This window comes from Martes martes (assembly GCF_963455335.1).
Source record: "Martes martes genome assembly, chromosome: 9".
Taxonomy (NCBI): Eukaryota; Metazoa; Chordata; class Mammalia; order Carnivora; family Mustelidae; genus Martes; species Martes martes.
This window is the reverse complement of record NC_137896.1, coordinates 107,932,852-107,953,036: the sequence shown is the minus strand read 5'-3', so window position 1 is coordinate 107,953,036 and position 20,185 is coordinate 107,932,852. Positions and strand designations below refer to the sequence as shown.

Genomic DNA, 20,185 nt, shown 5'->3' with positions numbered 1-20,185 from the left:
GGGTCCTGGTAGATCAGAGCATTTGCCACAGGGAAGGGATGTAAAAGTCATGGAAACTGAGGGAGCATCAGTTAGCGGGACACTAATCTTGAGCAAGAGAGAAGGGAGAGGCTTATCCGATCTCTGTTAGAGACCAGATAGTGAAAGGAAAAAGAAGCAAGAGAGATAAATTTGTGCTACTGCAAGACAAAAGAGAACCCCAAAACTGAAGGACATGCAAATCTCTTTACCACTAAGTAAAAAAAAAAAAAAAAAAGAAAGAAAGAAAGAGTGCTACTCATTAAAGAAGCTGCACTTTGTTACAGTGACAGAAAGGACTTTCTTAAGCTAGGATTACTGTCAATTATTACAAGACAAAACCTGCCTAGGAAATTATAAAACAGAGAAAAGCAGTCTCCAAACAAATCTACTATTAGCAGAAAATAGAAATGAGAATTGGCATTCTCATTGATAAAAATCATGCCAAAAAAAAAAAAAAAACTAACAATGAGGCAGAAGAAAACACACACAATACTCCAAACTGATTTAAATATCTTCTAACATTCATTTGGAGATATGAAAAGCCACTTTTTTTTTTTAAGATTTTATTTTTTGAGAGAGATAGAGGGAGAGAAAGCACAAGTGGCTGGGAAGCAGGGGGAGAGGAAGAAGTATGTTCCATGGTGCTCAATCCCAGAACCCAGGGATTATGGCCTGCGCTGAAGGCAGAGTTTACCTGACTGAGCCACACAGGTGCTCCATGAGAAGTCACTTTGAATCAAAAATTCAAATAAGACTAGAAGTAAACAAAACAAAACAAAAGAGAGAGAGAGAGAGAGAAGGAAAAAAAGAAAAAGAAAAAAAAAGAGTTGATTGAACTTAGGAAAGAAAGAGAAGAAAAAGACAAAATAAGGGACAAAGTAAGAGATGAAAGATACAAAAGACAAAAGAGACAAAGACAAAGTAAGAGAGTTTAGAGAGAAAGTGGTTGAAATGGAAGACAGGCAAAGAAAACCCGACATATGTATCCAGAGTCTCTGAAGAAAACAAAATAGTGGAACAGAACCAATAGTTGAAACTAGAAACTATGAATTTTTTCTGGCAACAAAATTAGATCAGATTATACATACTGAAAAGGCCCATCAGTAGTTGGGAAAAACGGAATCAGAACAATCAATTCAAAGATGTATCTGAGGGGCATCTGGGTGGCTCAGTGGGTTAAAGCCTCTGCCTTCAGCTCAGGTCATGATCCCAGAGTCCTGGGATCGAGCCCCGTATCAGGCTCTCTGCTCAGCAGGGAGCCTGCTTCCCTTCCTCTCTCTCTCTCTGCCTGCCTCTCTGCCTACTTGTGATTTCTGTCTGTCAAATAAATAAATAAAAATCTTTTTTTTAAAAAAAGATGTATCTAAATAAAACTATCAAAGAAAATACTCTCATAGCCTGTAGGCACAAAGACTAAACTGAAATGTAGGAAAATGAGAGTGACATCAAACTTGTCAAGAGAATATACCATCCCACAGAAAAATATAGCAGCCTTTTGAAGAAATTCAAGAGAAGAAGGTGAAAGCCAGGATTTTACATTCAACCAAGCTGTCCTTCAAGTACCAAAGTTATAGATACAGGTTAAATATGCAGGACCTCCAGGAATACTTTATTCCTGAAACTTCTCAAAGAATCTACAAGGTGATAACTTTCAACCAAGAGCTGATTGGGAAAACTTCAGGAAGAGATTTACAGTAAGCGTTTAACATACTTCATTGAAGGCTATAGCAAAGGTGAGGACAAGGGTAGAAGAATAACATATCTTAGAAATGTTTCTACATGTTAGAAATGTTATGTTTCTACACTGTTACACACTACTGCTGATAGTGTAGAAAGTAATGCAATTAAAAATATGTTTAAGAAATGGAAGGGGAAAGAAGAAAGCAGAATAAACTCATTGATAACTGAATAGATGGAGGAGTAAAATATACCATTAAAAACAGACAAACCAGAGAATAAAAGGTTAAATAAGAAAGCAGGGACTAGGGCGCCTGGGAGGCTCAGTGGGTTAAGCCTCTGCCTTGGGCTCAGGTCATGATCTCAAGGTCCTGGGATCAAGCACCCACATCGGCTCTCTGCTCGGTGGGGAGCTTACTTCCCCCCACCTCTCTCTGCCTGCCTCTCTGCCTACTTGTGATCTCTGTCTGTCAAATAAATAAATAAATAAATCTTAAAAAAAAAAAAAAAAAAGAAAGCAGGAACTAGACGTGTTAAGAATATACCCAAAGAAGTATAAGAAATAAAAATCAAACATAATACATAGAGAAAGAAACACAGATTAACACTGTACACATAAAAATTATAATATAAAACAATATGACAGAGCAAAGACTAGTAGCAGTAGTATCAATACATATGAGTGGGCTTAACTCATGTATTAAATGAAAAAGATTTTCAATTTGGCTCCCAAAGAAGATGTAAGTATAAGCTCTATGCAAGAGACACATCTAAAATGACTCAGAAAGGTTAAAAATAAAAAGACAAGCAAAGGTATTCAGGACAAATGGAAACATGAAGAAAGGAGATTTATGATCCTGCTATCTGATGAAGTAGAGTTAAAACTACAAAAAGCATTAAATACAATGAAAGGGGGGTATTTTTAATGCTAAAGCCACAATTCACAATGAAGATACAAAAGTCGCCAAATAACATAGCAATTACTGTTACAAAGCAGAAACTTTAGGACATGCAAGAAGACATGTACAGAAACATATTAATAATGAAATTTAAACAGACCACTCTCAGGAAAAGGCAAGGCAAATGAACAAAAGATATGCAAGTATGTAGAAGACCTAAACAATGTAAGCAATAAGGTAGACTTTGAGGAGAGAGATATATTGAATTTTATACTCTGATTATTTAAAATACACCTTCTTTTCAAGCACATATGGAATATATGTAAGAAATGACAATACATTAGGTTACCAAGAAACCATGAGAAAGTTTCATAAACTAGAAACACTATAAAAGCATTCCGATCACAAACTATCAAACTAGAAATCAGAATAATTTAAATATACATATATTTAATACATATATAATACACATATTATTTATACATATTTATATTTATAGTATATATATATTTATATAGATAATAAAAAAGACTTTCTACCTAGAAACTAAAAAAGCCTTCAATTAAATACCTGCTGGGTGAAGGGGGAAATACAGACTGAAATCATGTAATAAAAAATAATAATAATGAAAATACTACATATTAAATCAATGAGATACACTTAAAGCAGGGTTTCTCAACTGGGGGTGATTTTGGCCCCCAGGAGAATTTTTCAATGTCTGGAGATATTTTGGATTGTTATGAGTATGCTGAGGCCACGGATGCTGCTGAGTACAATGCACAGGAAAGAACGCCATAATAAAGAATTTTCTATTTAATTTTTCATAATGCCATGGTTGAGATACCCTGACATACAGAAATGAGAAGAAAAAAAGTCTAGAGATCAAACCAATATAGAAGTAGTAAAAATAACAAATGAAATCAACACTCTAACTTTTTAGTTAGCTACAAAATAAACCAGAAGAAAGCACAAGCAACAATAAAATTAAAGCAGAAATGAATAGAGAATACAAAAATAATAGTTTTTTTAATTTTAAGATTTTATTTGTTTATTTGACAGAAAGAACACAAGCAATGGGGAGTGGCAGGCAGAGAGAGGGAGAAGAAGGTTACCTGCAGAGCAGGGGAAGCATGATATGGGACTCGACCTCAGGACTCCGGGTTCATGACCTGAGCTGAAGGTAGTGGCCCAACCAACTGAGCCACCCAGGCACCTCAATAATAGGTCTTTTTTTTTTTTTTTTAATTTATTTATTTGTTAGAGAGAGAGAGCGAGCGAGCACAGGCAGACAGAGTGGCAGGCAGAGGCAGAGGGAGAAGCAGGCTCCCTGCCGAGCAAGGAGCCCGATGTGGGACTCGATCCCAGGACGCTGAGATCATGACCTGAGCCGAAGGCAGCCGCCCAACCAACTGAGCCACCCAGGCGTCCCAATAATAGGTCTTATTAATAAACCCAAATCCTAGTTCCTTAAAAAAATTAAAACAGGGGTGCCTGGGTGGCTCAGTGGGTTAAATCCTCTGCCTTCGGCTCGGGTCATGATCCCAGGGTCCTGGGATCGAGTTCCGCATCGGGCTCTCTGCTCAGCGGGGAGCCTGCTTCCCCCTCTCTCTCTGCCTGCCTCTCTGCCTATTTGTGATCTCTGTCTGTCAAATAAATAAATAAAATCTTTTATAAAAAAAATTAAAACAGACAAATCTATAACTAGCTTAATCAATAAAAAAGGGAGAAAGAATGAATATACAAAAAGAGAATACTTTTTTTTAAATCCTGAGGCTACTTTACAGGCATCTATAAAGATGAATCTGAGAACTTAGATGAAATGGGTAATTTTATTTTTTTTAAAGATTTTATTTATTTATTTGACAGACAGAGAGGTCACAAGTAGGCAGAGAGGCAGGCGGGGGTGGGGGGGGAAGCAGGCCCCCTGCTGAGCCACCCCGGTGCCCCTGAAATGGATAATTTTCCAGAAAAACAGAGTTTACAAAAATTTACCTAATTAGAGATTGAGAATTTAGAATGGTTTCTGTATAAGAAATACTTTTTTTAAAAAAATCCCATGAAAAAGCACCAGGGGTCTGCCTTTGACTACTGTGGGGTAAAGAGGTTGGTGAATCCTCTTCCTAAAACACAAGACCAGAGAAAATTTTAAAAAAAAAATCTAAAACCAAAACCAAAACTAACCCATAACAATTTGCAGGCTCTGGAAAACAACCAAAGGCAAAAAACAAATTGAGAAGTATTTATTTATGATAAATTAGAATCCCACTAAGTACAATGGGAGTCTGTGGCTTCTTACCAGGGTCTGCTGCCTTTCTTCCTCTACCCCGTCCCTCAGCTCAGCAGGTGCAGCAGTTGTATCACTGTGAACTGGCCATGAACCAGAAGACTTACTCCAAGAGAAAATGTGCTCGACATAGCTCAAACCTGTGACAGGCTGAAAACCTGTGACAATACTGTCAGTAAAATTCTTACAAATTCAGTAGGAAACAAATAGGGAAAAAACCCACAGCTTTGCAAACCTAAGGATGTGATTCCAGTAGGGGTGAGCTACAGACTAGCCAAAAATTTATGGGAAGATCATGGAAATGAAAGAACCATAGAAGGGTTAGGTTGGCTTTGCATATCTCTGGCTAACTGGGAAACTATGAGGAATGCACAGGGAAGATAAGGGAAGGTCCTGAGGGAAGTTAAGGCTGAGGCAGATTTGAGGACTGAACTATGAATGCATAATGAATGCAGTCTCCAACCTGCACAATGATCCACTGGAAGAGGGTGAAAGACTATGGCTAGAGTTATTTAAGTACCGCTGCTGCCCAAATTATTGGGCAGACAATGGTGGATCCTAGAGAGCCAGGCTAAAAAAATAAAAAACTGAACACAGACATTAACAGTCCCACATTTGGAAGGAGATAGATTCTGGAATACAGGCAAGTTGCAAAAACAAAAAACAAACCCACAAAAAAAAAAAAGCCCTCGGGAGAAAATTGGAATCCAGCATAGATAAATTATCTAAAGTGTCCGGTTTCAGTTAAAAAAAAAATAATGAGACATACTAAGAAAAACGAGTGTGCCTGGCATTCATGGGGGGGAAAAAGACAAAAAAGATGGATTCTGAATGGACCCAGCTATTTTATTTAGCTGACAAAGACTTTAAAGTGACAAATGAAGAAATCGAATAATAATAAAAAATATGCCCACAAGGAAAAGGGTCAGATGGCTTCAAAAGTGAATTCTACCAAGTATTCAAAAGAATAATTAATACCAATTCTTCACAAACTAGTCCCGAAAATGAAAGAGGAGGAAACATTTCCTAACTCAATCCATAAGGCCAATATTACCTTGATATGCAGTCAGACTAAGAAATTACTAGAAAACTACAGATCATTATTCTCATGAATATAGATACAAGAATCCCCAACAAAATAATTGGCAAACCAAATCCAGACATATATGAAAAGGATTATATGTCTGATTATGTGGAATTTATTTCAAGAATGCAAGGTTGGTTTAATATCTGAAAATCAGTTATGTGTAACACCATAATAACAGAATAAAAGATGAAATTACATAACCATCCCAATAGACCTGAAAAAAGCATTTGACAAAAGCCAACACTTTCAACAAACCAGGAATAGAAGGGAACTTCCTCAAAGACATTTGTGAAAAATGTACAGTTAACCTGCTGAATGGTGAGAGACAATGCTTTCCCCCTAAGACTGGGAAAATGATTTTGCTTTTATCACTTCTATTTAACATTGTTTTGGAAGTTCTTGCCACTGCAACAAAGCAAGAAAAAGAAATTAAAAGTTGTACAGATTGGAAATGGAAACTAATGCTGTCATTATTTGGAAATGCCATGACACTGTAAGCAAACAATCCTAATGAATCTATGAAAAAACAACTTGAACTAATGAACAAGTTTGCAATGTAGTAGGATAGATGATCAATACAATAACACTGTGTTTCTATGCACTAGCAACAATTTGAAGATGAAAATAATTCTACTCATCATAACATCAAAAGAATAAAATATTTTGAAATGAATTTAACAAGTGAAGTGTAAGACCTCTACACTGAAAATTTAAAATACTGCTCATGAAATGAAGGAAGAGATAAATAAAAGGAGAGAAATTTCAAGCTCATGGACTGGAAAACTCAATTACGATGTCAGTTCTCAGTAAACTTACTGACAGATTAAATTCAATCCCTATAAAAACCCCAACAGACTTTCTTGGGGGTAGAAATTGACAAGCTGAACCTTAGATTGATATGTAAATGCACAGTAATCAGAACAGCCAAAGCAACCTGGAATTAAAAACAAACTGGGAAGACTTATAATACCTGACTTCAAATTTTACCATAAAGTTATAGTAAACCAAAAGAATATGATATTGGCGTAAAGACACATATATATCAGTGAACAGAGTAGAGCATCAAGAAATGACCCTTTTTATTTATAACTAATTGATTTCAACAAAGATGCCATGGCAATTCAATGAAGAGAGAATGTTTTCAACAAATGATGCGAGGAAAATTGAGGTCCATATGTAACAAACAAACAAACAAACAAAAACTTAGATACCTATACAATATACCAAAATTAACTCAAAATGAATCACAGACCAAAATGTAAGAGCCGCAACTACTACTGACTTCTAATAAAAACAAAGGAGAAAAATCTTTCTGATCTTAAGTTTGACACTAAAAGCATGAAAAAAGAAAAAGTTGATAAAATGGAATTCATCAAAATTACAATCTTTTGCTCTCCAAAAAAAAATTGCTTTATTAAGAAAATGAAAAAATAAGCCTCAGACTGAAGAAAATATTAAAGGATTTGTATACACAATACATAAAGCCCTCTTATAATTCAACAGGCAGCCAAATAACCCAAGTTAAAACTGGACAAAATATTTTTTTCAAGTTAACTCTACCCCCAACATGGGGCTCAAACTCATAAACCCAAGATCAAGAGTTGCATGCTCTACCAACTGAGCCAGCCAGTCACCTCCAAAATGGACAAAAGATTAATAGAGATATTTTACCAAAGAAGATATACAAATGTTTAATAAGTGCATGAAAGGATGCTATTATTCATTAGGAAATACGAATTAAAACCAAAATAAGATACCACCACACATCCACCAGAACGGGTAAAATCCAAAAGACCAAAAATATCAAGGATTGATAAAGATTTATAGAAACTGGAACTCTAACACATTAATGGTGGGAATGTTAAGTGGCACAGCCCCACTGGAAAACAGTTTGGTAATATCTTAAAAATTAAACATAAATTTAACATAAAAGTTAAACATAAACAGCAATTCCACTCTTTGGTATCTACTCAGGAAAAATAAAAATATATGCCTATACAAAGACATGCATACAAATGTTATAGTACCATTATTCATAAGAGCTTCAATTGAAAACAAACTAAATATTCATTAATCAATGAATGAAAATCCACACAATGAAATACTCATTCAACATTAAAAGGAAAGTACTGATATATGTTATTACGTGATAAGCATTAAAAAAAAAAAAAGCTGAAGACATATGCTATGTGAAAGAAGTCAGACAACTCCCCCCAACACACATGTTGTATGGTTCCATTTACATGAAATTGTAGAAAAGACAATGCACCACAGAGAAGGACCCAGCATCTCCTTAATGGTACTGTTGCCTGAAATGCAAAACCTGAATAGAATCATGAGAAAAAAACAGACAAAACTGGGGCACCTTGGGGGCTCAGTGGGTTAAAGCCTCTGCCTTCAGCTCAGGTCATGATCCCAGGGTCCTGGGATTGAGCCCCCCGTGTGGGCTCTTTGCTTAGCAGGGAGCCTGCTTCCCTTCCTCTCTGCCTGCCTCTCTGCCTACTTGTGATCTCTGTCTCTGTCAAATAAATAAATAAAATCTTAATAAAATAAAAAATGTTAAAAATAGACAAAACTTTGGCATCCTACAAATAACTGGCCTGTATTTTTAAAAAAATGGTAAGGTCATAAAAGATAAAGGTCAAGGTAGTGTTCCAGAAGGAAGGAGACTAAAAAAATATGAAAAGGAAATGTAATGTGTGATCCTAAAATGAATCTTAGAATGGATAACTGTCAAGAATAATAGTGGGATAACTGGTGAAATCTAACCATTGACTGTGGACTAGGTACTAAATTTCCTGATTCTGGCAATCTGTACTGTGGTTATGTAAGAAAATGTCCCGATTCTTAGGAAATAGACACTGAACTACTTAAGGGTAAAGGCACATAGCATCTGTAACACTATCAAAAGGTACAAAAAATTAATGTACATGTATTTGTATATGGAGAGACAGAAAGGAAATGATAAAACAAATGGAGCACAATTAATGAATGTAGATGTATGTGACATCATTGTACTTTTCTTGCAAGTTTGAAATTATTGTTAAAATCAAACTATTTAAAAAATCTACATTTGGTGGGACTGAAGTGTTATAACTCACTTTTCTTCTGCCTATCTACATTCAATACACCAAAAACATCTTTCTCAAACATCAAGATCGTCAGGTATTATCCTTCCTCAAAAATGTCTTATGGTCTCTGATGCCTCAGAATGAAAAAAAGATTATAGTAGGATACTTAACAGTCTTTTACACTCTGGTCCCAATGTACCTTTCCCACATTGCTTTTGAGATTTTTTCCCAAACACTTTCAGATCTGTCTCTGCTTATGTCACTGCTGAGAAGGTCTGACCCCCAAATCCTCATCTTCTGCAGTTAACTCAAATGTCCTTTCTTTTATCCTTCCCCGATTCCTAAAGGCAAGCTCTTTCTCTGTACACATCCTGTGTTCACAACTTCTGCCACTCCTTTTTTACACATTATTCATTACACCTGACTTGCATTCTCAGCCCAGTGGCTGGCACGTGCCAGGTGCTCACCCTGTTGCAGTCCTGCCATAATTGTATTCTCTAACCTCTCCGCTAAATTCGAAAAATAATTTTCTATTTTCAGCAAAGGAAATAATCACATTTTGATTGTTAATACAGTATCTGGGCAGCAAATCAAGATCAAGCAGTGATAGAGCCATTGACAGGGAATAGATGAAACTGGTTGAAAATATTTTTCATAGTCATTAGTGACCTTCAGCTGAGCTTATGTATATCTCTGGGCTATGGGGCCTCCCGACTTCAAAATTTACCAAACACTTGACTGTTAAATTAATCAAGTTCTGTGTACAAAGGCAAAAACAGATATAGACTTGGACCCACTGGCAAATATAGAAAGATATTCGAGTAGATAAGGTACTTGAGTGGATCATTAAATTCTTTGAGTTTCCTATTTAATTTCCTTAGTCAGAAGGAAATGATGCACACAGAAACAGAGGAAACACTGGGAGGCAGATTATTTTCCATGATTGTATCACAAAGCACGGCCTGAGGGCTCAAGCACACCTATGGAACGCATTGGGGGAAGAAAAACAAAATTAAGAAAGGGAGAGTAATGGGGTGAAAAAAAATACTCATCAATTTCCTAATCTTAAGTTTATAAGAAACTGGTGTAAACAGTGGTGTTAGGAGCGAGGGAAGCAAGGAGACATTTTCAAGACCGGGCAAGGCCAGTTAAATTCTGCAGGCTTAAAGTCACAATGTGCGATGTTGTTTTACTGTTGTTTCCAGCGCACCCAAACTTGGTAGTATTCATATTTAACAGAACTGATCAAGAAAATGGGCTGCAAATGCATTCTGCATCTGTCTTATGAACATAACACTGAATTACAGAACTTCAAAAGTACACGCACCTGTTAATAAACATCTTGGCGGTAGTACAATCAGAATCATTAAAAGCATCCCCGGGGAAACCAGAAGACCATATAATTCACATAACCCGAGAAACTCATTTTGCTTAAAACATCGCATTTCATATATACACGTATCTGGAAGCTTGGCATAGTCCACCTTACTTCCAGGCCTCTAAAGGGGTCTTGACCTTTTAAAGGCAGTCCGGCTTCTTGGCCGGCCACACACAGGTCTCCCAGCGCGCGGATGCGCCCCCCGCTGTCCCCTCTGACACCACCTCAGCACTCGCCCCCACCCCCCACCAGCGGGCCGCACCTCCCTCTCGCCCCTAGGGAGCCGCAGCAGGTGGGGCGTGCGGGCGGCGGGAGCGCTCCGTCACCTCCGGCCCTAGCCTCCGCCCCGCCTGCCACCCCTCTTCTTCCCCCCCTCCCCCGCTCTCCTGCCCTCAGGAACTTTCCCTCATCTGGGCACGTCTTGCAGACCCCGGCCCTCTCTCCATCAGCACCCCCACTTACGGTGTGGTCGTGGGGCACCCGCGACGCCGTCTCGCGCAACCCGGAGCGGTCTGGAACCGGGGGAGGTCGCTGCGCGCGGGCCGCCACCCGCCCAGCAACTGAGGAGCGAAGGGCCGTGGCGTCTCCGGGGCAACCGGACGCTCAGGGCGCCCGCTCGGGCGGCTTCCGGAGCGGTCCCCGGGCGCACGCCGCACGGGAAGCCGGGGCCGCGCCGCCTGGCCTCGGGAGGGGCAGCCTCCGAGCGGAGCCGTGACGTCCCGGGTGCCCAGGCCGCGGCGGCTTCTGCTCCAGAGCCCTGAAGACGCCCTGGAAGGCGCTCGGGAAACAAACTACTTTTCCATGAATGCCGTGACTGTAGCAAGTCCTGTTCCTTTCCAAGTTCTCAGCTGCACTTCAGAGGAAGCCCACGTCAACGGTCAACGAGGCCGCTTCCCTGCCGGGGCAGAGACCTTCAGTTTGTCAGATCATACGTCCCAGTCTTGCTTTATGGTCCACACAGGCTTTCGACAAACCTGTGGAGGCTTTGCCGTGACAGGGAGCTGTGAGCTGTGGGGGACATGGCTGCCGCGTTTGCGGTTCAGCAAGCGCGCGCGCGGGGCGGGTGTCTCAGCGGATTCAGAGTGAGACAGATGGGCCACCCAGGGGGCAGCAAGTCGAACCAATCATGTGATGAATGTCATATCGAAGTAAACGTGTTAACGCTGGACGAGATCATTTTTGCCAAAGCTTACCCTCTCGTTCCCAAATGTGAACTTAAAAATACTGGATGTTAACGAGCACATACATACTTGCTCAGCGTCAGTAACGCGCGGGGTTTAGGGTGGGCACACTTCCCCTCTCCCTTCAGCTGGCTGTACTCTGCATCTTCAGTTTTTCCATTTGCTTCAAGTGCTTTGAAAATAAAACCAGAAACAACCTTTTGTCTCCGTTCTCTTTCAAACCAATCATCCTCCCAATAAACTCAAATCTACATGAACTCACACCTCCTCGTTTCTGCCCTCATCATGCTATAGAAAGTATTCTCAGGAAGGATACAAGGGATCACCTAGGCAAAAACCCAGCAGCCTGTTTCCACGGGCGTGTGTCCGATCGCTGCAGTTCCGAAAACTCGACTGTGGAGCTTCTCACTCCTTTTCTCATTGGGAAGCTCTCCACTGTCAGGCGCCACCCTGTTTTTTAGCTTTGTGCCCGTTGCTGTGCTTCAGGCTTGCTAAACAGCTCAGCTGCGTTTATCCTTAAGGTCCTAGAACCCTAGTCTAGCCTACAGCTTGCTACCCTTTTGTCCCGCGCTTGTTAAACTCTTCATCTGTTAACCAGGTTTATAGGTAACCTTCCAAACAAAGGCTTTCTTTTTCCCCCAAAGTATAATTATGTGCAGTCTTTTGTACCTTTTTTTTCATCCAAGTAGGCTTCTTGAATACTGGAAATGATGCCTTTTCCATCTTTCTTCCCATGCCAGTGAGCTGCCTGGGTACACTGCAACATGTAAGTTGGTTAAATAACTAGCTCACAAAAGTAAAAAGTCTTTGCAATAAGTTTTGATTACACTTACTGAATAAGCTTTAGCTGTAATTTTATGCAAATCCTTTTATTCTAATACAAAACACTTTGAAAAAAGAAAATGCTTTTTGGTAAAGCCACAAAATTAAGATAGGAAGTTAATTTCTCTTGTTGCAAGAGACTGTAAAAACCAGAATTTGAAATCCAACTCCTGGAGAAAATAAATCTAATTTCTGGGAGAAAAAATGCTTCATGTATTTTAGAGGGCAGGGGATATACTGCTTGTGTTCTGTGTAATCCGTACTTTAGTATAGTACTTACGGGTATACAATTTGAACAAAGTGGCCTGGGTTAGGGTTAGCAGTTATCATTTATATTCTTTGGCAAGTAATTTAAGCTTTCTGTGCCTCCGTTTCTTTACTTGTAAAGTGGCATTAACAATACAATACCTACCCCACTGGGCTGTTCTGGGGCTTCTGTAAGACATTCTGTGTAAAGCATGTAGAATCATCACACCTAGCACAGATATATGCACGGGGCACTTACTATATTACTCTTAGTGCTTACCATTATTTTGAATAGCACACATTTTCATCTTTCTTCTAGTAATGGTAAAAACTGCTATCTATCTGTCCTTTCTTTCCTGATCTCTCCTGAAATCAGCATAACCTGAAGGACAGCCAGCAGGTCCAGAAACAACTGATCTCATTCTTTTCAACACTACTAAGAAACTAGCTAATAAGATAGACAGCTTGAACTTCAATGAAGTATATTGTCTCTAACATTTAGGTGAGTAGCTCTTTTCCTTTTGAGCAAATAAAGATCCTTAATCAAAAGTTACTAGGTGGAGCTATAAAATTTGCATTTTTAAGAGTCATCAAAGATTATTCTGAGGCGTATGATCCTTGGACCACCCTCAGAAAACGGATTTAAATTCAGGTCCACCAATGTTTCCCATATAGGGACTGCACATCAGAATAATCTGCATGACTTTATAAAAATAACAGGTTATTGGAGTTGGCCCCCAAAGATTGATTACAGGGGTCTATGTTTTTAAAAAGCGCATGAGTAACACATAAACCACGTGTATATTTTCCGGGAGTAATTCCAAGTGTTTGACAGTTAAATTGTTAAATTTTTTGAGGTGTGACCCTTTATATAATTTACAGGACTTGGAAATTAGAAAAAACAGTGGCCGAGAAAAAGGACCAACAACCTGGTCAACAAATGCCAAGAACAGAATCTTGATGTCTTGAAAATCTTCTCTATGAGTCTCTGTTTTTCAGTAAGTCGATGATAATGTTATATTGTCAAAGATGTGTTTTTAAACAGTCGTTACTCAGTCATTAATGCTAAGATCAATGACAATGTATTTATTGGGGAAAAGCCATACATATACACAACTGCTATGACAACACCTGATTTCGAAGTCATGTTTTTAGGTTAGGAAACTGTTGCAGAGTCAATAAACTACGTAAATCACAGAGAAGGGTAGTGCACTAGCAGAGGGAGAAATGGTGCCTCATGATCCACCATCCAGTTCTTCTCACCTAATTGTCCCTTTCTTCAGTCTCTAGAACTGCATTCCCCAACACTCTCCTGTTCCTTTCTGTGACCCAGGAGCTGGCAAACTTTTTCTATACAGGGTCAGATGGTAAATATTTACGGCTCTATAAGCCATACGACTTTCTTGCAACAACTCACCTCTGTCACTATAGTGCAAACACAGCCACAGACAACACATAAATAAGTATGTGGTGTGGTGTTCCAATAAAACTTTATTTACAAAAACAGGCAGTGAGCAGGATTAGGCTGAGGTATGTTTGCCGACACCTGCTCCATTAAGACTATGAATGTTTCACTGATTTTCCTGATCAAAAAGTTGAAGAGTCTATAAAAAAGATACCTCTTTATGAAACTGAGGTGACGGATCAAATAAAAATATGATCTGAGGGACCAGAATGGGTATGTAGGATTCAATGCAGAATAATTAAAAAATTGTTACTCTCCTTAATAAATTTTAGTTTTACTATATACAGAGATTAAGCCAGATGACAAGCTACTGAACAACCGCATGTTAAAAAACATGTTTATTTTACACTATGTACAATCAGAAACATATTTAAAAGCATTATCAATTAAAATAAATGAAGACCATAAATCACAATTTAGTTTGTTCCTAGTGTATATACCCACATTAAAATATAAAGAACATATACCAAAAAAGAGCCAAAGTGTGCATTTTGCTAAAACTTGGTATATACATATTCCATTGGAAAAAAGCAATCAAAAATGACCTTAAACCAAAACTAAGTTCCTGCGATATGTAGTAACCATTATATTGTTTATATGAGGTAGTAACTAAATTATTTTGGCCATGTGTTAATACTCTAAGTCAAAAGAAATATGAAAATGATCATAAAATAAGGCCAACCAAAGTAAAAAATTTCACTAGAAATTTGAACCACTCCCCTCTATGGAATGTTATAGTTCTTCAATGTGATTCTATGAAATGTTTAGTGTGGGCTCTTTAATAACGCTCATTTATCCTTTGTGCAACTGTAATTCAGACAATTGCAGTGTTATATCATGGTACCGCTATTCTGTGATTCAAAATTTTTTCGAAGGTGTGTTTTTAAGCACAGACAAACAATCTTACAGGATTCTGCTTAAATATAAAAAGACCAGTTACTACAACAGGTGGTTAATTGGGTTGTTTCACACAGAAAACCACCCAAATACATTTAAAAAAGATGTTGTGGAGCCAAATGCATATTGACAGTGTCACAGCTTACTTTTGTGACTTAATACATCACATATCAATACTTTGTGCAAATATAAACACCAGTGTACTTGCATTAAAATTAAAAACAAGATTATAAAATGATTATAGCCTCCATTACAATTTTGAAAGTTACAAGATTTGTATTCATATTACTAAATTACATATAATAAAAATACAATAGTGTTAAATGTACGGTTTCATTGCCAGCATCCCATTTTATAATACAGCCACACCTAAGAATATACTAAGAATTCTTAAAATATTAACCCCAATTGCATTTTCATCAACATTTACATCTGTACAGATAAGACACTTACTTGTACATCTCATAAAAGTACATTATCTACATAAATTCTTAGTGTATGTCTTCAGCAATATGAAGTTTCACAGAAAAATACTGCCTGTATGTACAAAGATTACATAACAATGAATTAAGCACTTGTGTGGTTCAATACGCTAAATCTATCCATACCACTTAAAACAAAACTTCTCCCCATCTTGTCTCATGCCATAATAAATTACAAGTGACCGAAGCCCGGTGACGGCGGCTTTGTACAGCCTCAAGCACTCGACTATGACGGTGCAGTCATGCTCGCTTTTTTCTCACAGTAGCTGTCGAAGCACAGCCGTCCTCAGTAACTGTTCTCGTGGCCCGCCAGGATGTATAAGTTGCTGTTTGCTGTGGGATTATCAGTTGGCCTACTTTCCAAGACCACGACCCTAAAGGGGACAAACAAACAAAAGTTATTCTTGAAAACTAATGTAAGCAGAAACATTTTCCATTGCTTCTTCATTTTATGCCTCTATAAATGCTATTCAATTTGTGGGTAGAAAATGACTTGCAAATCACTATGACTAAAGAACCAGTTGCAGCTCCAGGAAGTACTTTTGCTGCCCACCATCTCCCACGGCTCAGCCAGTGTTGCTCGAAGAGCCAGAGGTGCGGAAAACCTGTATTTGGAATAATTTGGGGGAACTTAATTCTCACAAAGTATAGAACAACCTGTTGTTCGAGAATCAGAAAGTATATCAGAATAGAACCCAAAAATTCTATTTGGCACTAAAACCAAAAAGTTTTATTTGTTAGCATATGGTATTTCCTCTTTCTTGTGCTGTAAATCATACTTTAGACAGCACATTTAATGCAAAATAAGTACCGACAGATCTATATATTCCTGTTACTTAGAAGATCAGGCACAGTCTCAAAGGCTTTATAACTTCCTGACTTGTGAATTCTTTAGTGTGAAAAATACAATGTTGAATACATTACTGTAGAAATTTCAATTCCCTTGAAAAAAAAATCAGTTTCATGCTGGATTTATAAAACGCATTTAGTACTATGTGTTTAATACAACCTCTTTCCATACCTGTCAGATCCAAGCAGTCTGAAAATTCTTGTGTTATCTGAAATTTCTTGTGTTACCTGTTCAATTAAAATATAAACTTAATTTCTGGAATTAAAGGCACAAAATTTTATATGGGCATTTAATTTATAACTCTACAGAAAAGAAACGTAATTCCTAAGATGAAAATGGATCCCTGCATGACTGTTAGTCTGTTAAGTCAGCACACAGACACATTAGTTTGCTAGTCTAGGAAAAAGGTGCCTAATTTTGAATTAATCAAAAAGAGGAGAGTAGGAAAACTATTTACTTACTAAATTATAAACCTCAAGGGAAAAATGGAAAAGCAAGCACGCAGTCCATTTATTTATCAGAAACCGCTGTCGGTCCTGGTAATGCTGACAGCAAAGCCACTGCAGCAGCAAGCCACTTAGATCTGGTCCTTTTACTTCAAAGGCTGCACTGTAGTATAATGGGACAAACTCAAGACTGGAATTTGAATCCCGGTTCTCCCACTTAGCGGCTAGGACACTGGGCCAAGTAGTAATTTGCTGAAAATGGTTCTGTCTTCTGTGAAACAGGAGGGAAAAGCTCTGCCCTGCACCAGTGTTGTGCAGGGCTCTCAGAAGTAGCAGTGGGTACAATGCCTAGTGAAGGCAGAGCTCAACAGATGACTTTTCTTTCCCGTATCTCCCCCAGTCTCCTGAAATAGTATTTGCTGATGGCAGATATCCTTTAAGAAGTCCTCAGTGTGACCCATTACCAGTTGGGGAGTTAAAGATAAGTCTACGGGAGAAAGAAAAACCCACGATTTGTTGCTTACTGAGTGTAAAACATTCCAAATTATAATGGCAGTAACTTCTCCCCACAATTCTGTAGGCTGAAAAAACAATTTGCTTTCCAAACTAAAAGTATTCTATTAGTATCTCCACAATTAGTTATTCTGGAAACACCAGCGATTCTCAACCTCTTTCAGAACCCAGCACACCTGAAGAATCCAACATGCTCACTACAGTAACAGTGGGTCACCATGACTGATCTTCCATGTGTTTTAGGGTTTGCCTATTAGAAGGACACAACGCTTTTGGAGAAGCAGTATTTAGTAAGGGCTGCCAGCACAGTTTGGAAAAGCCCCTCAGGGACTCCTGGATGGCTCAGTGAGCATCTGCCTTCGGCTCAGGTCATGATCTCAGGGTCCTGGGATCGAGCCCCACATCGGGCTCTCTGCTCAGCGGGGAGCCTGCTTCTTCCTCTCTGCTCCTTCGCCTGCTTGTGCTCTTTCTGTCTCCCTCAAATAAATACAATCTTTAAAAAGAGAAAAGAAAAGAAAAGAAAAAGCCCCTCAGGTGCTTTTTTGGACTTCTTTTTCTTAAACTGCTCTCTGGTATCCTGCTTACGGTGTCTTTCTTTCTCTGCCTAGTGTTTATTAGTTGTTGACTCTTCTTATCTCCCTGCTCAATTCCCCCAGGTGATTTTAAAACATCTTCCTGAGAAGCCCTCTTATGGGAATAACTACCAGAAACCTATTAGCTACAAAGTTTCTTTTCTTTTCTTTAAAGATCTTATTTTTAACTAGTCTCTACAACCCAAATGGGGCTCAAACTTACAACCCCGTGGTCAAAGTCACATGCATGCTCTACTGACTGGCCACCAAGGTGCCCCTCTTTTCCTGAATACCTACTGTATGCCGGGCATTATGCTGAGCACATTATATGCTTCCTTTCAATTAATCTTAATAACCAGTGAAGTAAGTACCATTTTGTTATCCTCAATTCACAAATGGGAAGTATAGGCAAAGAGAAGTTAAGTGATACGCCACGGCTACGGTTACAAAACAGCAGGGTGGAGACCCAAACTCAGTGTTTCAACTCTGGAACCCATGCTCACGGTCACTCTGCTATAAAGTCCACGTGCTTAGAAGAAATACTCTGAGCTTAGAATGACAGTTCAGGACACCAGTGAGTTACTTCCTTGCTTGAGGCACCTAAGGTTCTCCTTTCCCTCTAATGCTCAAGTGAAAGTTATACTACTGAGGTTGGTTTTGGGGTCCTGGGAGAATTTCTGATGATTTCACTTTCCTGTGATATTCCTAGGGGCAAGTACCACATCTTGCTCACATTTGTAAGCTCAGCGCTTTCTGGTGGAAATGCTGATCAGAACTGAATATGTCCTAGGACTTGGGAGCTGGGAGTTAAACTGTTCCTGAAGTTAAATTAAGGTAGGAAGAAATGGGGCAGGGTGCCTGGGTGGCTCAGTCAGAGCCTGACTCTTGGTTTCAGCTCAGGTCATGATCTCAGGGTCATGAGATTAAGCCCTGTATTGGGTTCTGCACTCAACTCAGAGTCTGCCTGGGATTTTCTCTCCTTCTCATGCTTTGTCCCTCTCCTTCTCATGCTTTCTTTTTCTAAAATTTAAAAAAAAAAAAAAAAGAATGAATGAATGAATAAATAAATAAATAGAATCTTAAATCAATCAGAATATACAATTGGCATGTCTCTACCAAGGTATCTATTATTAAAGGGGGGGGGCAAAGAATCTTACAAATGTCAAGTGAATCAGGCTAAGAGAGACAGGAGACATAATGGCTGAAAAGTAATGTGCAATCCTTTACCTATAAGCCCACTCTGGTCATTATTTCTGAAATACAAAGTAGAAAGGTGCCTCAAGACAAAGAATCAGCATCCATGTTGTTGTTCCAAGTGATGTTTTAAATTTATTTATTTGAGAAAGAGACAGAGAGACCATGAGCTGCAGGAGGTGGACGGGCAGAGGGAGAAGCAGACTCCCTGCTGAGCAGGGAGCAGGAAGTGGGGCTCAATCCCAGGACCCCGAGATCAAGACCTGAGCCGAAGGCAGATGCTTAACCAACTAAGCCACCCAGGCAACCCTAATGTACACATTTTTTAAAAGATTACTTACCTCATTAGATCTAAAACTTCTACCTTGCATTCCATGTTTCCAGAAAGCTAGCACACTGTCTTGTAGGCAAACTAGCAGGCAAGAACAGCTCAGTTACTGTTAATAGTACAAAAGTTCAACCAATAAGCATCATTTTGTCCCTCTATCTTGCATAGTAATACTTCATTTAATAACTAATGTCAGCTATTCCATATTTACATGGCATCTTTACTTTTGAAATTTAAAACATACATATACCAGACAGACTTTATTCATCTTTTAGGCAAGAAAAAAGAAAATTCTTCAAAAATATTGTTTTGTTTATTAAAATTTTTGTTTTGATAAAATGGAAATATTTGAAGTAAGGTATTTTAAATATATAGAAAAATATGAAAATAGCACAGAAACCTACGTATCCACCATGTAACTATCAAATCTTAACACTTTACCATATTTGCCTTTTGGTTTAAATAAAACCAAATACAGCTGGCATCCATTTACAACCCCCTGTAATCCCATTCCAGTCCTTCCTTCCTCCCTGACATAACTACTGTTATAAATTTGGTGCCTGTCATTCTCATGCCTGTTTTTATTATTACTACACAATATCAAACTTTATACTGAATGTTTCCAACTTTCATACATGTGATCTGATGAACATTTAAGTTGTTTCTAGTTTTTTGTTCTTACCATCTATAATAAACACTCTGTGCCTCTTTTTGAATACATGTGCAAAATTTTCTAATTCTAGAAAAAGAATTACTGGGACAGAGGCATATG

General features: G+C 38.6%; 1 protein-coding gene across 2 annotated transcripts in view; it reads right to left on the bottom strand.

Moving 5' to 3' along the window:
* Positions 1–14,454: 14,454 nt before the first annotated feature.
* Positions 14,455–20,185, bottom strand: part of MAP4K3 (mitogen-activated protein kinase kinase kinase kinase 3) — a 192,288-nt gene continuing 186,557 nt past the window's right edge. For both annotated transcript variants that reach the window (XM_080813394.1, XM_080813393.1), the window contains 3 exons: positions 19,427–19,497; positions 16,532–16,587; positions 14,455–15,884 (listed from right to left, as the gene is read on the bottom strand). In XM_080813394.1, the coding sequence (XP_080669520.1) occupies positions 15,797–15,884; positions 16,532–16,587; positions 19,427–19,497 (215 nt within the window). In that variant the 3' untranslated portion in view covers positions 14,455–15,796. The remainder of the gene's footprint in view (positions 15,885–16,531; positions 16,588–19,426; positions 19,498–20,185) is intronic.